The sequence below is a fragment of the Engraulis encrasicolus genome, chromosome 15 (assembly GCF_034702125.1).
Source record: "Engraulis encrasicolus isolate BLACKSEA-1 chromosome 15, IST_EnEncr_1.0, whole genome shotgun sequence".
Taxonomy (NCBI): Eukaryota; Metazoa; Chordata; class Actinopteri; order Clupeiformes; family Engraulidae; genus Engraulis; species Engraulis encrasicolus.
Window position 1 is genome coordinate 37,009,747 of NC_085871.1, and position 21,412 is coordinate 37,031,158.

Sequence of the window (21,412 nt, forward strand, 5' to 3'; positions counted from 1 at the left end):
ACTAGTGTAGCTCATACAGCCCTACAACAGTGCTTTTGGAGTTAGTTTTAAGAGCTGGTAGAGAGACCTCTGCCGCCACGTTTTTCTTGTTTCCCCCCCTCTCTCTCTCTCTCTCTTTCGTACGTAGGAGTTTCTCTGCTCGGAACAGACATAGTGTCACCACAACGTTGTGGCAATGTTGTCGGAGTGTCACACAGTGGTAGCCCTTCCACGCAGGCTCATCCGGGACTGCACTGGAGGAGGAGGAAAGGTAAGTGTGTGTGTGTGTGTGTGTGTGTGTGTGTGTGTGTGTGTGTGTGTGTGTGTGTGTGTGTGTGTGTGTGTGTGTGTGTGTGTGTGTGTGTGTGTGTGTGTTTGCATGTGGTTGGGGACAAGAGGGGGATGAGGAGAGTCTGTGAAGGGTAAGTGGGTGTGTGTGTGTGTGTGTGTGTGTGTGTGTGTGTGTGTGTGTGTGTGTGTGTGTGTGTGTGTGTGTGTGTGTGTGTGTGTGTGTGTGTGTGTGTGTGTGTGTGCGTGCGTGCGTGTGGTTGAGGACTGGAGAATAAGGAGCAGGGTCTGTGAAGGATAGAACTGAGTGTGTATTTGTGTGATGTGTGTACATGTGGTCGGAGGGTAGTCATTCAGTGATGAAGGAATGTGTGACGAGTACTGCTGCTACTGCTACCGTTGATTGTTTGTTTGGGGTTTGGAGGAATGGTCCATCGAGCGAGATCAGGACTCAGGTCTCAGATCAGACCACCACCACCACCACCACCACCACCAGCCAGCAAAAGAGCCCAGCGGCCGACGGACCTCAAACCTCAGGCCTCACCACTAACACCCTCAGACCACGGAGCCCTTGGAGGAGGAGAGGTGGATGGAGTGGATGCGTGCCGCCAGGCTGCTCTCCAGTTCCCGCAGCACGTCGTAGCTGCCGGGGCCCACGGGGGAGGTGGGGGAGGAGACTGGGTGGACGTGGGCCAGCTCCGACCCCAGCTCGTACAGCAGCTGCTTGAAGCCCTCCAGCTCGATCAGCAGCACCATGTTCTTCAGGAAGTAGCCCTCCAAGAAGGCCGCCAGCTCGCCCGCACCCAGGAACTACACAAGGATTAATCAGTGGATCACTGTCATTATCAGTCAATCAATCAATCAATCAATCAATCAATCAATCAATCAATCAATCAATCAATCAATCAATCAATCAATCAATCAATCAATCAATCAGTCAGTAAGTCAATCAATCAATCAATCAGTCTGTCAAACTGTATCTACATGTATGGTGAATTCAGGTAAATTGGGCCACTTTTTTCGCATATAAGCGAATGGCCCAAAGTGGCCCAATTTACCTGTATTCACGGGAATTTACCTGAATGTGTTCTTCGCAGTAAGACGTTTTTAATTTAATATTAGCCTCGACACGACATTATAAACTTGCTGTAACCAGAATGGCAATGAGCAAGTGGTGGTGCATGACTAAAGGCCTGTGTTATGTCATAGTAGTGATACTACAGTAGCAAATGTTTCAATGGCTATTACAGCGTTCCACTGGTGGAACGGCGTACAGTACATTATTGGGGCTACATAAAAACCAGGTTTGGCCCACACAGTGTATAAAAGGGGCTAACGTGTGTCTCTTGGGAGTAAAACTGACCTTGGCATGTTTGTATATGTCCACACAGGTCTCTATGGTGATGTTCTTGGAACAGATGATCTCACAGTGACGTTGAAGGGCTTCCAGCTGGAAGAACTTGGCTGCAGACAGGAGCTGCAGAGAAGCATACACACAGTACAGTGACCGTGTCGCTTTGAAGATGCAGACAAGACTGGTCATTCACAATACAAACAGTACAGTTACCGTGATGCTTTGAAGATGCAGACAAGACTGGGGTGAATTTCTCAAAACCAAAGTTGCTGACTACATTAGCTACTTTGTTGTTTTCAATGCATTTTCCCATTGGCAACTACCGAAGTTGCTAATAGGCTAACAACTTCTCTTTTGAGAAACTCACCCCTGGTCATTCACAATACAAACAGTACAGCTGCTTTATGTGACACCAAGACCTATATTACTGTCACACCGTTACTGTTAATCTGGTTAAACCGGGACAGTTGGCAACACATAGGACTCACTCACCTCCATGATCTCCGTGTTCCTGATGTGTAGAGACTCAGTTCCTCCACAGTAAAGGTACTGCATCACCAACTACAGCATAGGGGACACAGATGTGGTCAAAGGATATTAAACAACCAAAATAATATACACAGAATATAAAAATAAAGTCACCTCTCAGTCTAAACATGTGTAATGTGCAAACTAAGACAATTCCACCACAATACAGGTACTGCACTGCATCCATAGGCGTGCCGTGCACAGATAGGGACGTGGTGGTGCTAAAGCACCTGTCCCTTTGCCCTACTGGACAAAAAAGGCCCTTTTTGAAAGAAGCTTTTTTGGATTTGAATGTACTGTGGTCCATGATGACATGATCATCTATAATACAAATGCTTGACGATCAAAAGCATGTGACAATTTCCCGATATATCATCTCTGTATCCTACTAAGGCAGGTGGAAGTTCCACATGCCCTCCAACCCCACCTTGAGCCCCCCCCCCCCCCCCAAAATGTCTGTGCACGCCACTGACTGCATCCACAACTAGAGTAGGCTACAGGAAACACAAGTGTCTTCAAAGAAAATGAATTAAAAAAGCCATCTGTCAAGTACTTGCAACGCTTGCAACATGCAAAGCAAGACACAATGGCAATGTTCAATTAAATGCTTCAAAGCAGACATGATTTCACACTATGAAAATTAATACTTTTTATCTACAAATGAGTGTTTTTTAAAAATCATGAACACACCAGAGTCTTTCTAGTCAGACAGTAGACATAGTTATATAAAGTACTCTGAAGCACATTTTTTTCACAGAGAATTCTACAAATTACCAGTATTTTAGGACAACATCATTGCAACACGTCCTATGAAAAGAACAGTTATTTCTAATTTGGACTTAAACTCAATGAGACACTGTGCTAGCGAAATGTTTGTACATCTTGATCACTCATCTTCTTGCTTTCTACCACAGCTACTGGCGGCCATGTATCTGCTACTGTTACTGCTACTGTTAGTTACCTGAAAAATATTGTACTTGACGTGACTGATTTCAATGCAAGTGTTCTCAGAGGCCGGTCTGTTGGCAAGCAGGGATTTGAATCTGAAAGGAGAAGCGAGAGAGAGAGAGAGAGAGAGAGAGAGAGAGAGAGAGAGAGAGAGAGAGAGAGAGAGAGAGAGAGAGAGAGAGAGAAAGAAACAAGGGGGAAGAGCAAAGCAGAGAAAGAAAAAAACATATGACACAAATGTCATAAAAAGTGGACTGACATTCTGAAACAGTGACTGTATGACCTGTGAGCAATATGATCAGGAATCAGGATGGCAGTGTAGTAGCGTGATGCTTTCCCACTGTGTTGCCTGCCAGAAGAAACGTCCCAGCTGACAGGACTGAGCCCTACCTCGCTGATGCAGTGAAGAGCAAGACTTTATGGGCGTAAAATGGCTTCCCTTCTACCAGGAAAGTCACGTCTGACATCTCTTTGTTGTTGAGGAAGTGGGGATCTGAAAGGGGAGCAGAGGAAGGAAGGACAGAATGCAGTTCATCTGGATTGTTTGATGACCCTGCACATGGATTATATTATTGAACACAGTATGTAAACAGTATGTTGCAACAGGAGCATTAGGGTAACACTTAAGAATAACAATCCCTTAACCTCTTAGTACAGAGCCATGTAATAACCTTACTGGCACCAAAATTGTACTGGCTACGTCTTAATCTGTTACTTAAGGCTCTCTGTACTGTCATACAACATAGCAATGTTGTTATGATGTAGTTGAGTATTTTCAGCACATAGTGAATAGGCCTGCCGGTGACCCCATCTGCAGCAAGAGGCTACATAGCTTTATAAATATTGGCATTTTGTAAATGAGTAAAAAACACTATGCTAACATAGCAGACACAGCACAGCTGCAGCAGTCCTAAACGCTTGTCTTCAAATAACAAAAGAGATGGGTAACACTTCATTTTAGGGATACATCTATAAGCACTAATACATACAATGTTAATGCCTGCATAAGTAACTTGTAAGGCATGTACTAAGCAAACGCTAAGGCCTACTAGGTCCTAACTAAGGTTAAATTGGTAATAAATCCCTTATAGTGCATGAACAAGACATTTGCAAATACATGCCAAATGTTGATTTTGCTTTGTACATGCCTTACAAGTTACTTATACAGGCACAATGTATATATTAGTGCTAATACGTAGATGTATCCCTAAAATAAAGTGTTACCAAGAGATGAAGTCACTGGAGGTAGAAGTGTCCAGCAGGCAAATGCCTCTCACTCCACTGTGCAGCCATTGGTTGGTTCTTGGTAATTTACAAATGTATTTGTAAATTATTTGTTCATTCTTTCATTAATGAATGTCAATAAAGTGTTAATTCACAGAAGCAAAGAGTAGAACTCGCACACCAGCAGCCGATGCAATAATTGATTTATTGCTTTACATATGTACAAGTGATCAAGGTGCTACCCAAAAGTGCAAAACGTTTTCGGTCACCAGACCTTCCTCAGTGCAAACAGACAAAATCACAGAGGACTTCCTTATATAGAGTTCACCTAATAGGTGCTAACCATGTCAATCAACAGTCGGTTAGGTTGACGTGTACTGACAATGTTGGAGGATACCAAAAGGCATAGGCCTATGTCAAAGGAGACATTGGTTAGTTTAAGGCATAGTCCAAAAAATAAAAAAATATATATAATGCGAGTGACATAATAATAAAATAAAAATAAAAATAAACTAGTCTTTTGAATAAAGTGTTAATAACACTTTTTGATAAACTGTTACCAAAGAGTTACAGGCACTAGTTATCACAATAGCAGCAGGCTAATTGAGCTCAATTGTGCACACCCTATAGCAAAAAGTTAGCCTGGTTTTACCAGACCACATTCATTACTTTGTAATTCAGTCTGGATCATCGATGCCCTGGAGCGCTTGAGTGGGAGGAGTGAGCACAATGGTTACAATTATTCTGTCAAGATATGTAAACCTGTGAACTGCATTTTAGGCCAATGAAGACTGCAACACAACAAAAGTCTCTAGGTGGCACTGTTGCTTTGCCTTACCAAATAACATTTTTGAAGGAGTGTTGTCCAAAGACTTGGTTATGGAATATTAAAGATATTGCATTGTCTTTCGTTAACATTTAAACAAGAGCCAAACCTCTTGTCTTAGAAATGAATTAAGAAGTAAATGAATCAATTAGCCATACTGTTTATAATCACCAAATCTATGGTCTCAGAATGTTTTTGCAAAGCAATTTCGGTTGGAAAGTAACAAAGAAGAGAAAATCAAAGTCAATCAGAGCAAAAACAGTGGAAAACAACAACAAAACAACAACAACAATGGTAACGCAACCTCAAAGTGTACTAATCATTATTAACCAGGTCTTGCCATATCCACATTTTTAAACCTCTGTACGTAAAATGTGACACTAACATTACAAAATTGTATGACCAAGTCTTAATCTGTTACCTACAGTTCTTGGCAATGTCAGCAATGCTGTTATGATGAAGTATTTTCAGTAAAGAGTGAACGGGCCAGCAGACTCATCTGCACAAAGAGACTACACAAAGAGGCTGCCAGTAACTGTACGACGAATCAACCAACACTGTAGCTATTGTGATGAAAGGCTCATTGTGTTGTGACTGACCGAGTCTTGAGGTCTGCTTCTTCTTCATCTCTGTGAGTTTGGGGATGGGGAAGGGCCCGTAGCACTGCGTGAAGATCACCGACAGCTGCTGACATATCACCTCATTCTGCTGGTTGAACACACACAGACAGGGAGATTGCACAGTGTAGCATAAACATAGTAAACTCAGACATTTGTGTTATAATTGTGTTAGTTTGTTACTCTTGTGTGTTACGTTGTGTTGAGTCTGTTGTGTTGTTGTTAATAAATTTATACATGTATTATTGAAAATATACAATGTGATAAAAGTGTAACCTTTAGTTAGAGTTTTATACTGTTATTCTCTCTCTGTCTCTTTCTTTCTCTCTCTCTCTCCCTCTCCTTTGCTCTGAGTTATGTGACATCTCTGGTCCACAAGGAAAACATCTCTGCCTTTCTCGTCCTGTTTGGAGTTGAACTATGACCTGTTTAGGCTGGTAAAAGCTATCCGTCACATGCCAGACGCCACTAAGAGCCCATCACGGAACCGGGGGGAGACGCGACCATATATGTTCATCATATTATGTTTTACATATGCATGATAGGAAAATTACTTGTTAGAATGAGATAATAAAGGCCTAGCCCACTGTTGGTAGACTCGGGCTCGCAAGAAACCATGTAACCATTTCCTGTGAGTGCGAGACCCCCGAGCTGCTCGCAGATTTTAAATGCTACCTCTGTTTCCTGTGTGTTCTTTCAGGTCAATTTGATAAGGTAATACAGTGAAATTGTTAAAGTGATAATGTGAAATTATTCACATGTTTTGGTCCTTCGATAGCCGAACTCAAAATATTGTCCTCCCTGATATATGAAGACGTAGGGACGCGTCGGACACCAAGTTTTTTACCCGGGACCCAGAAATAGGTGGCTTCGCCTCACTACGCCTTCATATTCAGCGACGACTGACTGAGTACTGACCCACGTGACTGACGCCCGCACAGGAATGAGGTAGTATGCTTTTTTGTTTTTGTTTTGTTTTTTGAGCTCTAGTACAGAAAAAACTGCAGTGTAGAGTTTGGAACTCCGGACATTTTTAATTTAATATTATTAATAGTCTGTATCTTATTGAGTTTGGAACTCCGGACATTTTTAATTTGGAATTATTAATGGTCTGTTTTCTATAGAGTTTGGAACTCCAGACATTTTTAGTTTGGAACTATAAATTGTCTGTTCTCAATTGAGTTTGGAACTCCGGGCATTTTTCGATTTGGAATTGTAAATGACCTGTATTTGGTGACCCTCGGTTTAATTTATTGCATATCAGAGAATGAGCAGTACTTCCCCGCAGTTGGCTGTTAGCTGAATGTGTAAAGTAATAGTTGGATACTGAACAAATTCTGTTTATGGCAATTTTAAACCTCTGCAATTAGAATTTAACTTTTCAAAATTTTGCCATTGTTGAGGCAGAGGATGCTTCCCCGAAATGCGGTGCTATTTTACTTCTCTGTGATTAATTTAGGACTGCAGGTCGTACAGTAATAGTTGGACATCTTTCTGTTTTGTTTTGTCAAAATTGATGAAAGTTTTTTTTCTAAATTATTTTTAGCCACTTCTGTTGCCTCAGCCGGTGACATATGGTGACATTTCAACCTTGGCAGGACACTGAGGTACTCTTTCTTTGTGATATTTTGTTTTGAGAGTCTAACTGGTGGTTTGTCACACCACGTTATATCTCTTGAAGCGAGCTCATTTTATGTCATGGGTACCACAAATCCAAAGCCTGATCATGGTGGTGATATTGAATTTATGGAAAAACGGCATTCTGGCTCCTCAGCTTATGTGAGGCGATGGAATGTAAAATATGGCTTTAATGGAAGCCTTACAATTGAAAATTGTGAGGCCTTATTAGAAAATGTGCTTCTTCGCCACAAAGAAAAAATGGCTGAGTATGAAGAAGAAGCCAGAGTGTGTGAATTGTGGCTTGCTGAAGCAAAACTTAGGAATATGCAAATGAAGCATATTGACAAAGTACATGACGATGATACTGTTGTGTATGTGTCTGATGGCCATGTGATGACTGTTACAAGGTGTGAGGAAGGAGGTCAATATCAGGACCCTCCACTCACAACACCCTGTATTTTAGTTGTTCCCCCTGCTCTCCCTGTCGCTCTTGCCGTAGCACGAGTTGAACGGACGCCTGTCCCATTTCCTCTCTACTCACACAATGTGTTAAAGGGGGTGATGACCCTCGAGGTCAATTCTGCCACCCCTACAATGAGTAGAACAAATACTCGCTCCCAATCCTCAGTAGTGGAAAATTATTCCCAGACTGCAGATCGGGACTTATTGGATGATTTTCGAGCACTCTCTTTCCCAAAGACTGAGAATCCAGTGCGTGGCAGCCGTGCCCAGAGACGAAAATATAATTTGTGCTTTGCATGTGGCATGACGGGTCATTGGGCTCGAGATTGTTCCCTAGATAAGAAGAACTGATTTGTCCAATCTCTAGTGTGCACCCAATTTGCTTTTAATTCAGTGGAAGTTAGCTGGCAATGGCGATAACTTGCGAAATATCCCTTCCACTTCGTCAATGAGCAGTGAGTGTGACATAACTTCACACTTTTTCTAAATTGATAGGTTAGGCTACCTGTCTGTATGTCTGGGTTTGTCTCAATGGGCCCATGTTCATGTTTGTGTCCATGTCTATGTCCATGTCCATGTTTGTTTATGTTTGAATGCCGGCTGTGTGAATGCTGTGTGTGTGGGTGTGTGTCACTCCCCGGGTTGGGTAGGCTATGTGAGTGATTTGCCTCACTGAGTGCACGTAAAGAATGAGTGATTGTGACGTCTAGTGAAGGACGGTCTGGTCCGTGTTGTTGTGATCCTCCAAAATGTCCGAGAGACATTTGACTTTCCTGAGTATAAACAGCAAAACAATGGGTATGTGTTTTTATTTACTGCGAAGTTATTTTTGGGGACCATTTTTGTTCTGTCGCATATGATGGTATGTGGCGACATGGAGGTTTGTCATCCTGTTCTTTTCATTTTATTTTTATACATTTTGTTTCCACAATGTATTTGTTTTTGTTTGTGAACTTTCATTGTGAACCTGCAACTTTCTAGAAGCCAAGACCATTTAATTTTGAGTAGTCTTTGAAACTTTCACATGTTTCATAAGCCCTAATGAATCTGTTTGTTTTTTTGTGTGGTTATTTTGGAGTTTTTATACTGGTTTGAACATAGGTCTATGCTTTTCTGAGGGATAATTCTGTTTTCTTTCCCCTTTTCTTTTCATCCGTTCAGACATAGTGTCATGAATTTCCTGTTACCTGAATGACACTACTGACTTTGTGATGCATTGATCACGACACTGTGTTATGTCATTATCCTGCAGTACTGTGGTACTTAACTTTTCAATGACTGTTACTGGATGTCGCTGGAGGTCCGGTGTGCATGAAGGCGCTTCTTCACACTGGGTTCTACCTCGACTGTGCCGTCAGTTGGGTTTACCTAACTGGACTCACTTGTCTGGTCATTAAAGCAGTTGGTTTGTTTTTGCTATCTCCCAACTGTGATTTATTTCTTTATTTTATTTGTCAGTTTTGTTTGACTCTGTCTGGGTTTTATTTTGCTTTAAGGATGGTTTATGGTTGGTTATGTCTAAATGTACAAGTTGGGTGAGATTTTACCTTACATTTTATATAGGCCTAAGCCTACTTGTTTCAAAATATTATGAGACGCAGTTATGATTTAATTTTATTGCTTTTAAAAGTGGTTATGTGCCACAGGTTTATGTGAGGACAAATCTCATCCTATCTTATTAGTTGTAACGATGTGGACAGCAAGGTGGTTTGTGTTGCCAGTTTGATGTATTGTGTGTTGTGTTTTGATGGCGTGTTCCCGTACTTTGTTTTTTCTCTCCCTGTTTTAAGTGCGCTGTCCTCACTGACGGGAGTTGAGCTAAGCCCCTACATCTACCATGACCTCATGAACACCGACAGTGAGAACTGCATGCCAATATGTTTGGTTCTGTTGCGAAGTGTTTAATGCAGACCTAACTACTAGCCAACTATGTCTGTGGCTGTAGTAATTTTATAATAATAATAATAATAACTTGGTTTTATATAGCGCCTTTCAAGGAACCCAAGGTCGCTTTATATTTTTACATTTTATGTTGCATGCTTGTTGTTTTCCATGTGCCGATTCTGTCCATTTGTGTGTAACGGGTTGAACCGTGCAGTTCACCAGACAATGTGTCCCCCAGTCTTGCTGTAGTACGCTGTACGCTTGGCCACTGAGTGCCTAATTAGTTAGTGGCGACTAGGCCAAGGTTTTTTTGTTTTTTTTAACAAACCCCCGAAATAGAAGGCTTTTAGAGCTCTCCCGGTGTTTGAGTGTCTATGGGGGGTTTAACCTCTGCCTTTGTGGTCTGTGCTGAGGTCCGGTTACGCGCGGACAAGCACCCTGGCCATGTCCCTTTTGTCTGTGTTTAGGTTGGACAGACCCTGTTATCCGAACTGTTCTACCTCCTCTCGCCCTGTCATGTTGTGAGGAGAGTGTCGCCGAGGGTCTGATCATTTAAATTCACCATGGGCAGTTGGCCCATCGCTGTTTTGCCCAAACATATATATATATATATTTTTTTTACATTCTTTTCTGTTTGTTTGTTTTCTTTGGTTTGTGTCGTGCTGGCCGCCTCCTCCCTTCCCGTCTATTTAGATGGCTGTCCGGAGTGTTTACGCACTCCTGCAATATTTAGGGCAGACACTCTGGATTTCCCCCTTCCTTTTTATTTCAGCGGCACGGCCAGTTCAGAGTATTTTGTGATTTGTTCTATGTTTTGTGTCAGTACATCAAATACTTTTTATGTCAACAAAAGGGAACGTCTCTGTGCATATCTATCCGAACCTGTTGTGCCTTGGTGTACTGGTTATTACCTCTGGGGAGGTTCTCCCAGTGGTGTAGTTATGCAATTGCAGTCCACAGTTGATAATTCATTTCTTGAATAATTGACGTCAGGTCCACTCTGCTATGCATGGAGTATTTTCAGGGCTTTACTGGATGTAGTAAAGTTGTTTTTCATCATTTTGTTGTACTTTTGATAAATGTTGTCCTCATGTAATAGTGCTGTCTATTTTATTTCAAGTATTAGTTATGCGACAATGTTTGGGTTTTGTTTTGTCGGCACTGGTGACATGGGTTTTTGTTTGTTTTTATTTTATAGCTCTCTTCTCTGTTCCAGCTGCACCCGTCTCCTGGTTACTGTCTGTGTGTGGTTAAGATGCCCACTGAGCGCTTCTTTCTGTGCGGCACATTGCTGACTGTGTTTGCCTTTTCCTGTATTGATGTATGGAGGGTGCAGGGTGTTTGGAAGTGTTTGTGTTTTACTTTTTTAATTTTTTTATTTGGTTTACAACTTTCTGGGTTATGCTGTATTTTGTTTTTATTTTCTCTCCAACTTGGTTTGATTTGTGTTAACAATTATCCTCCTCGTTTACTGTGCTCAAAGCCTGTTTAGGTATGACTTCAGTGTTATTGAGTCATGTGGATGACACATGCCTCAAACAGGAGAGACATTTTAGGATATTTACAGATGTTTTATGCATCATGTTTTATTTTGTTTGGTAATTCTTTAAAGCACATGGAATAATGACTGTTTTTGAAATGTGCTACTCCTCAAATTAATGAATAGTGCATAAAACAAATGCATGTTAAATGAGATCTTGTTCTGAAACTTCACCCCTAACCAAACCTAACACATTTACTTACAATGTTGATTTCACTAACCATATTTAGAAACACATTGAGAATGATAAATGTTTAGAGTAGAATGCTTTTCGCTGTTCTTCATTTTCAGCAGGAAAAGTTCCAAGTTGCACGCAGGGCCGCTGACAGATTTGGCTGGGCCCCGGACAAAGTCATCTGAAAGGCCCCCTCACCCAATACATGCAACGTTTAGTGAGGACCCAATTCTGCCCCCCCCTTCTCCCAGGGCCCGGGGCAACTGTTCCCTTTGTCCCCCTTGTCAGCTTCCCTAGTTGCACGTTAAGACTTGGAGTGGAGAGAGCTGCCCGGTTGCATCAAAAGGGACTGCATGTTTACATACCGTCCGTCTCAGTACTGGTGAGCAAGGAGCCAATGGAGAATGCAAGTGTGAGACTGTGTTTTTCCTTACAAGTTGGACATTTTCTATGAACATGGACTTTGAGAGTGGATACAAATCCGAAGATGATTGATAGACACTGATGATGAAGTGAATATTACGTGTATCTGTCATACATGGCTTATGTGTGTTTAAGACTTCATTGAGAGAACAAGAAATAATGATTTTCTTTTAACATTGTGTATATTCGAAACATAGGTATGATTTTGTTCCTAATTTTATGTGATTAGAATGACACCATAGATGTTTTGACTACGCTATACCAATTTAAAATTTTTAAGGAATGCCTTAGTTGCTCCCTATGCTCATGTGAAAGCTGCTGGTCCAGAACTTAAATATTTAGGTTGACCTAGGTGATTGGCAGGAAATCGACACTTCTCTCTCTCTCAGCAGTAACCCTGGTTATTAAAGGAGTCTACTGGTCAGACAAGTTGAAACCTTTGCCCACAACGAGGTTGGGGAGGTATTTTTGCTTCTGTCTGGATGACAGATCTTTATAGTGTCTGATTCAAAGTGACGCTCTGCGTTGTCTATGCAGATGCACGTGTGCCATCAGAATGATTCCAATGGATGAAAAAAAGAACACTGCTGACTTTGAGAAGGACGTTTCCTGGACAAGCATGGGTACAGCCTTGTTTAAGAACTGAGACAATTTGGAACTGTTAATAACAAATATGGAGCAGACTAACGCAGTGTAATGGTTCTGAATAACTGAATAACTCTGACCGTTATATTTGAATATTTTCATTCTACACACCATGCGTAAAAGCCATGGTGATTGTTTAGTGGTAATGATTATATTTTCAAGAGGAGGGAATTATGTTAATAAATTTATACATGTATTATTGAAAATATACAATGTGATAAAAGTGTAACCTTTAGTTAGAGTTTTATACTGTTATTCTCTCTCTGTCTCTTTCTTTCTCTCTCTCTCTCCCTCTCCTTTGCTCTGAGTTATGTGACATCTCTGGTCCACAAGGAAAACATCTCTGCCTTTCTCGTCCTGTTTGGAGTTGAACTATGACCTGTTTAGGCTGGTAAAAGCTATCCGTCACATGCCAGACGCCACTAAGAGCCCATCACGGAACCGGGGGGAGACGCGACCATATATGTTCATCATATTATGTTTTACATATGCATGATAGGAAAATTACTTGTTAGAATGAGATAATAAAGGCCTAGCCCACTGTTGGTAGACTCGGGCTCGCAAGAAACCATGTAACCATTTCCTGTGAGTGCGAGACCCCCGAGCTGCTCGCAGATTTTAAATGCTACCTCTGTTTCCTGTGTGTTCTTTCAGGTCAATTTGATAAGGTAATACAGTTAAATTGTTAAAGTGATAATGTGAAATTATTCACAGTTGTATCGTGTCTATTGTGTTATGTTTTGATATGTTATGTCTGTTGTTATATGTTTTTTTATGCTACACATGTTATGTTTTGCTATGTTGCTGTGTTGTGTCTATGTTAAATGATGTCATGGTTGAGAGAGCGATAAAACACCAGTACACCCACAGCATTCACACTTAATTCACTATCATTGGACGTTGCCTTTGTCACATCGTGCGATATTTGCATATAATGAATTTCCTGTCTATTTTTGACACAACAGCTTGACAATGTAGTACTGCACTGAAATTTTCCAATTACACTGACAACAAATGGAGGCCACTGGTGTCTCTGTCACAGGATGCCATCGCATATTGTTCAGTTTTTTGCTGAAAATAAATTATCGTTACGTTTTTTTGTTGTTGTTGGCACACTGTTGTACTGTTTTTGGCACAGTGCTCCTATTGTGTTGATTTCCAAATTACACAGTAGGCCATCCATAATAACACATGAACTCTTGCAGTGCCTGGCACTAAAATGACACTGAAATGGATCATTTCAAAGAGTTATGAGCAATAAATATCAGAGAGATGATAACATAAAATAACTTGATTTCCTTTTTCTTATGAATGAATGAATTTGACTGTCTGTCTGTCTGTCTGTCTGTCTGTCTGTCTGCCTGCCCGCCTGCCCGTCCGCCCATCCGCACGTCAGTCTGTTTCACTTCCTGTCTGTCTGTGAGCCTGCCATCTTCTGTCTGTCTGTCTTTAGGCCTGCCGGCTTCTGCTTGTTTGTCTGTCTGTCTGTCTGTAACATGGCACCATACAAGTGAGTAAGATTTCGCCAATTTAAACCGTCATCTCGTTTGTGCACTAAGCCTTTGCATGTTGACTCCTGCTCTACAACGCCCTCTGTAAGGTTGAGAAATGGTTTTGGTCTGCGCACTATTTTGTAAAGATTCCCACCATTTCCCTTGCTTGTTTCGCTGTTCTTGGCAAAAGTAAAGCAGCAGAAATGTTGCTTTACTGCTTTACTGACAAGTTAGCGTCGCATTACTGACAGGTTAGAGCAGGGCTATTCAAATGGCAGCCCTGGGGCCAGATGTGGCCCTTGGACAGCAAGGTTCTGGCCCCCCACAAGCCCCTTCAAATACAGAATCGTTTTTTGGAATTTGGAGATAAAAGTATGGGCTCCGTTATCATGCTGAAACGGGACACGGGACGTTAAATTGCAGGAAATTACCTCTAAGAAATGCAAAATTGTCTGGGGGTGGACCCCAGACCCTCCACTTCAATGAAGTCTCCTATATTTTTTTCATTGACAGTCGGCAACCATAATACATACGTATAGTTCGGCCCCTTTACAGGGAGGAATTTGAAAAAATGGCCCTTGTTGAAATATAATTGAATACCCCTGGGTTAGAGCATTTTCACGTTTAGCAACAGAAAATCTGTGTGAACCTGCTCATGTTACAAAAGAGCTTCCCTGTGGCGTTGAGGACCACGACTTTAAATGCAAAGGTGTCGCACCTGCTGAAAGCACTGGCGTGAAATAAATATGCCTTTACATGATGTCAGATGAGCACTGCTGCTTTGGAGTGAGGAGTCCGCACTCTTAAAATCCTTTATTTCTTGATGATTTTATTTCATGGCAAAATAAGGTCGAAACGTAATCTTTCCGTGGAATAAAAAAAAACAATTAAAAAAAGGATTTTAAGTGTGCGGACTCCTGACTCCAAACCTTCAGTCAACCTTTGTCCTGCACCTTTTCCTGGAATGTGCACAATTCTCACCCTCAACTGAGATGAGCAACTTGTGGGTGTGGAGGATCTCAAACCTGAGGGGCAGGCTATCTATTTGCCTGTTGGTCTAAAACTGCAACTGACTGTAGTGTACAGTATATGTCTGTGGCCATGTGTCATCAGCCTCTCTCTCTCTCTCTCTCTCTCTCTCTCTCTCTCTCTCTCTCTCTCTCTCTCTCTCTCTCTCTCTCTCTCTCTCTCTGTTTGTCTGTCTGTCTGTCTGAAATGGTATCAATGTATATCAAAGACCAGTCAGCACTGCTACCTTCTTGCGGAGGATCTTGAACATGGACGGCAGACCGCATGTGATGAACTTCTCTGTGTTGTTTCTAAAACGTCATCTTCATGTGCAGTGCAAATATTGTATACCAAATGCTAGAGGTGTGGTTGAGATGAGCATTATGTCTTGATGTTTGTGATGTTCCTGTATATTTCTTATGTGTTTTTTTATGTTTGATATGGACCATCCTGACTCTGCATTCAATAAAGTGTTCAATGCATTAGTACCTTGCTGTTGCGTAGGATCTCAAACATGAGGGGCAGGCCGTGTGTGATGAGCTCCTCGGTGTACTCGTCCTCCTGGATGCAGCTGAAGTCCTTGAGTAGGCCCTGGATGAGCGGCCGCCGCTGCTGCTGGAAGCAGGTACGCAGTGTCTCCAGCCAGGTGTGCAGCGTCCACGGGACACCTGTGGAGAGCAGCCCAGATGGGAGAGGGATGGGAGTTTACATCACATTAGCATCAATGTTTTTATATATATATACAGTGCATATAGTCTGTGTGTGTATATGTGTATGTATGTATGTAATGATAAAAAAAAAAAACTTTCATATGCTTTAGATTCATTGCGCACCAACTGAAATATTTCAGGTCTTGTATTGTTTTAATATTGATGATTTTGGCATACAGCTCATGAAAATCCAAAATTCCTATCTCAAAAAATTAGCATATAATGGAAAGGTTGGCTAAACAAGCTATTAACCTAATCATCTGAATCAACGAATGAACTCTAAACAATGGTAAAAAGCTTCCTGAGGCTTTAAAAGGTCCCAGCCTGGTTCATTACTCAAAACCGCTGTCATGGATTAGACTGCTGACCTATACAGTATACAGTGCCTTCAAAAAGTCTACACACCCCTCCTCAAATGTCAGGTTTTTGTGATGTAAAAAAATGAGAGAAAGACAAATAAATTCACAGCTTTTTCCACCTTCAATCTAAACTATTAACCTGTACAATGCAATTGAGAAACAAGCATAAAGCTTTAAATGGAAACAATAGAAAATAAAAAACTTCAATTAACATGGTTGCATAAATATACACACCCTTAAATTAATACTTAGTTGCAGCACCTTTGGCTTGTCTGGGTCATTCCAAAACCTCAATATTATTCTGGTGAAGGCATTCTTTTGTAGATTTAGGCGTGTGCTTAGAGAAATTGTCGTTCTGAAAGATTAGTTCCTCTGCATATTCACCTTTCTACCAGGGGGCCCGAAGATTTTGTGCCACTACCACGGCCCCTGTGGAAATGTTCATAATTCCCTCCTCCCTAATGAAGGCCCCAGTTACAGCTAAAGAAAAACAGCACAAAAGAACAATGCTGCCACCACCATACTTTACGTTAGGTATGGTGTTATTGCGGTGATGTTTTGTGCCAAAAATACCTTTTGGAATTATGTCCAAAATGTTCAACCTCAGTTTCACCTGACCATAACACATCTTCCCACATGTATTTGGGAGATTACAGAAGTATATTTTTGCAAAATTTACCTCACCAAGATTGATCTTTTTGGTCATAATTCAAAAGGGTATGTTTGGCGCAAAACATCATCAAAATAACACCATACCTAACATGAAGTGTGGTGGTGGCAGCATTGTTCTTTTTTGCTGTTTTTCTTCAGTTGTAACTGGGGCCTTCATTAGGGAGGAGGGAATTATGAACATTTCCACAGGGGCCGTGGTAGTGGCACAAAACCTCCGGCCTCCTGGTAGAAAGGTGAAGATGCAGAGGAGCTAATCTTTCAGAACAAAAATTTCTCCAAGCACACGCCTAAGTCTACAAAAGCATGGCTACACTAGAATAAGATTGAGGTTTTGGAATAGCCCAGAGAAGCCCAAAAGTGCTGCAACTAAGTATTAATTTAAGGGTGTGTATATTTATGCAACCATGTTAATTGAAGTTTTTTATTTTCTATTGTTTCTCTTTAAAGCTGTATGCTTTTTTCTCAATTGCATTGTACAGGTTAATAGTTTAGATTGAGTGTGTAAAAAGCTGTGAATTTATTTGTCTTTCTGTCATTTTTTTACATCACAAAAACCTGACATTTGAGGAGGGGTGTGTAGACTTTTTGAAGGCACTGTATATGCTCAACGTATACATATATATTTGATATTTTACGACTTCATTTTACAAAAGGGCAGTGAAGGAGTGACAGGAAACAAAAGGGGAGAGATGTGGGGAAGGATCAGCACTGAACCCGGTCCAAAATCGAACACGGGTCGCCGCCACAGCAGCCCAGCACCCCACCACCAGAGCCATGGCAGGGTCAGCGTCAAAGTTTTTATCATTACACATGTAGTTGGTATTTCTATTCAGGTCAGTAATTCTAATAGCTTATATTTTGTTGTTGCACATATACAAGTATTATCTTGAAATAGTGCGCAATATCCACAGGAAACCTGGAGGTGGGGGGATAGGCAAGGATAACATCATAAAGGCCATTATTCTAATAGAATATTTAACCTTAACTGTGCCACCGCCAGAGTTTCTCGTTCATGGTGTTGAAATAGTGAAATGGAAAGTAATGATCTGTCTGGAATATAGGGGCCATTCACTGGACCATTGTGCCTCAGAAAGGATACATACAGTACAGGGCAATTACTGTTAAGCACATATTATTTATGAAACTGAATACAGCAGTACCAATTAGGTTGTCATTGGCATCGTTTAAATGTAAGATGTTTTTCTCCACATGCAGGCTACAATTTCTCTCCCACACATACAGTCGAGTTATACAGTCGAGATGTTTGTGCAAACTGAAAATATCGATTAATAATTCAACTTTGCCTGAAGTCATCTACAGAACCATGTAATTAGATTGGATACAGAACACAACTCCCCCTGACAAAAAAACATCTTATTTCATCTATTAAACATACGTAGATTACATGGTATGTGTAATAGTTGTATGAGAACCGTCAGTGGGTGTCGTGCAGCACAGTTTGGTGTATGAAAAAAACACTTCCAGAACAGCATAGGTGGTAACAGCCTGTGCATGCTGGGGTGCAGTGCACACTATGACTCCCAACTGTGAGGCTCATGTTGGCATGCGGCTTTGAAAGCAATGGAGTCGGTGTGTGTGTGCGCGTGCGTGTGTGTGTGTGTGTGTGTGAGAGAGAGAGAGAGAGAGAGAGCGTGTGTGTGTGTGTGTGAGAGAGAGAGATCGTGTCTGTGTGTGTGTGTGTTTGTGTGTGTGTGTGTGTGTGTGTGTGTGTGTGTGTGTGTGTGTGTGTGTGTGTGTGTGTGTGTGTGTGTGTGTGTGTGTGTGTGTGTGTGTGTGTGTGTGTGTGTGTGTGTGTGTGTGTGTGTGTGTGTGTGTGTGTGTATGCCCGTGTGTGTGTGCACGTCTGTGTATTCATAACCATATATTTATGTGCGTTTATGTGTGTGTTTGTGTGTGTGTATACAGTATGTAGCCTATGTAATGTATGCATATACAGTATGTTTATTTTGGTGTTCTTATTATTTACATGTGCTTCTGTGCGCACACATGTATGTACGGTATTTGTGTACAAAGTATTTCTGCAGAGTTATGCTAGTAATGTAGTAGTCCCAGAGTGTAATGACACACATGTCCAAGGTTGCTCACAGCAGGTGTCAGTAAGTGACTGGCTATCTGACTGACCCAGACTTGGGATGGCGTATGTGTCCGTTCTTTTTCTTCTTTTAAATTATTTTTTTGGGGCTTTTCAGCCTTTATTGTTTTTTGTGACACAGGATAGTGGAGAAGAGACAGGAAGCGAGCTGGGAGAGAGACGGGGAAGGACCGGCAAAGGACCCCGACCGGGAATCGAACCTGGGTCGGCCGAGTGTGCCCTACCACATGAGATGTCTACCCTACATGTACATGTGTACAGTGTGTGTTTGAGTAGTTAATAGTATGTGTGTAGGCTACAGTATGTGTGTGAGTAGCTACAGTAGTAGTTGGGTTGTAAGACGTACCCAGGCTGCGTATGTCGATGGTGATGTCCACGTGTCCGTGCTCAGCACTATGGTACATGGCCTCGCGCAGGGCCCGCAGCCTGGCCTTCCCGATGCGCATGGCCGTGCCTGGGCCTGTGCCCTCCTGCTGGGCCGCCACTGCCACCGCCGCCGCTGATGCCCGCTTCTGGGCCGTGCCCGTGTTGGAGGCAGTGGCAGGGGCAGTGCCCGTGCCCCCCAGGCACCCCGACTCGGAGCCCTCGGCCAAGATCTCCTCCAGCGACAGCACGTCGCCTTTGTCCTTGTCCGCCTGCGATAGAAGCTTCCGGAACACATTCCTGGGAGGGCCGGAGAGGAGGAGAGGAAAGGGGAGAGGAGAGGAGAGAGAGAAAAAATATCGTATTTCCTTAAATTATAGCCAGGGCTACTATTAACAAAACAAAATAATTTGGACCAGGCTTCAAATAGGGGCAGGCTACAATTTGAAGGAGTCTTAAAAAAGAGAAAAAGAAAAGGCTTTCATTTATTGACCAAAACATGTTTTAGATCAGGCTGCTAAAGAATGCAGGCTGCTATTAAAGGCCAGTCTATAAATTAATTAAGTATGTTACAGTATGTGCACTGATTTACAGAGTCAAATGGTCAAATGAGGTAAGAACATTAGGCCAAACTAGTGCAAATGATGAACAGCCCGAAGCTAGAGACCCACAGCAACAACAGAAATGCAATGAATAATCAATGGGATTGCCACGCTGGAACAGACACGAACAGCACAATTAAACATCCCGATTAAAAAGGGCCTTTCATTTCTAATTTGACTTAACAACCCAGGCTTACTCAATATTGCTGTCTATTATCACATAACATTAATCACATAGATTGATCAATAACAATAATACCACAGTACCGGCTCTTTTTACAGTCGAACAGCTCTTGCCTGTTTTAGTTGTAATATTTCGCCTGATTGAGTCATGGATTGTCAAATTGACACATCGTGTTTGTGACACCAGCATCTCCAGACACAGACAGACTGATCGTCTACAGATGATGTTTGTTATAGTCTACTGCACATCCAAAACTGAAAATAAAACTTAGATGAGCTTAACACCCTTTTTGCTCTTCTGATCTTTCACCTTTCACATTTGTCTAGTGATCTGTCTTTGCTCCAGGTTGCTTCACGGAAGCACAGTGGGGTTGTTCCATCAAGCCCATGCAATACTGAGAAGTGAATGTGTAACTGGCTGAAATCATCACCATTTCCGAGTCTGCTCCTCCATCCTTTATCGGAGTCCCCTGGAAAGTTTGGACAGACAAGCTGTGGTGAGGCAAGTATTTGTCAATTTTGTCTGGAAAAATATGTATTGTGTCTTCATCCACCCAAATCTACTGGGTATGGCGCTAAAACTGGGTTCCCCAGGTCTTGAGCCAGAAGTTCTTTGCCAGAAATCCAAATTATTGCACACAGTGTTGTGTTGTTTGCTTGCATCGACAGGGTGACCTCAGTCTAACGTATTGACTTAGCATTTGTATTGTTTGGCATTGTTTTGCAAATAATGACCAATTTTGCTTTTTTCGACTGACTGACGAAGCAAAGCCCCTCTGCCTGTTTTCAGACTACACTCGATCCCTATACACAGGGCCGCTGACAGCTTTAGCCAGGCCCAGGACAAAGTCATCTGAACGCCCCCCCCCTCCCCCCTCAATACACAATGTAATGGACACCCATTTCTGCATCCGCTCACTGGGCCCGGGACAACTAACCCCTTTGTTCCCCCCTGTCGGCTTCCTTGCCCATACAGAACCATCCATCTGCACTGCTGTCATATTTGGGCTGCTCGGGCTCGACACAATAAGCCAATTTTCGAGTCATGTTGAAATGGTAATATTTTCGGAGTGTGGCAGTGGCAGCCTCTCTCTCTCTCTCTCTCTCTCTCTCTCTCTCTCTCTCTCTCTCTCTCCCCCCCCCCCACTTGGTATAAATGATTACCTTAATAAAGCAGCTTTGGCATCAGCTGTCTCAATGCACTCAGCTTCAGGCTGCCACGCACACATGCACATGAACACACACGCACACAGACACTCGTCCATACGCGCTAACACATACACGCACGCACGCACGCACACACACACACACACACACACACACACACGCACACACATGCACATACACACATACACACACACACATACACACACACACACGCGCGCGCGCGCACACA

General features: G+C 42.2%; 1 protein-coding gene across 2 annotated transcripts in view; it reads right to left on the reverse strand.

The window, feature by feature from the left end:
• Positions 1–523: 523 nt before the first annotated feature.
• The window catches only part of LOC134464015 (ankyrin repeat and BTB/POZ domain-containing protein 3-A), a 252,070-nt gene continuing 231,181 nt past the window's right edge, over positions 524–21,412 (reverse strand). Inside the window, exons 11-18 of one of the 2 annotated variants that reach the window (XM_063217454.1) lie at positions 19,215–19,531; positions 15,504–15,682; positions 5,747–5,852; positions 3,488–3,590; positions 3,111–3,192; positions 2,114–2,182; positions 1,631–1,744; positions 524–1,077 (exon numbers count right to left, since the gene is read on the reverse strand). In XM_063217454.1, the coding sequence (XP_063073524.1) occupies positions 823–1,077; positions 1,631–1,744; positions 2,114–2,182; positions 3,111–3,192; positions 3,488–3,590; positions 5,747–5,852; positions 15,504–15,682; positions 19,215–19,531 (1,225 nt within the window). In that variant the 3' untranslated portion in view covers positions 524–822. Of the gene's footprint in view, positions 1,078–1,630; positions 1,745–2,113; positions 2,183–3,110; positions 3,193–3,487; positions 3,591–5,746; positions 5,856–15,503; positions 15,683–19,214; positions 19,532–21,412 lie in introns of both variants that reach the window. The other variant, XM_063217453.1, reaches the window with a different exon arrangement.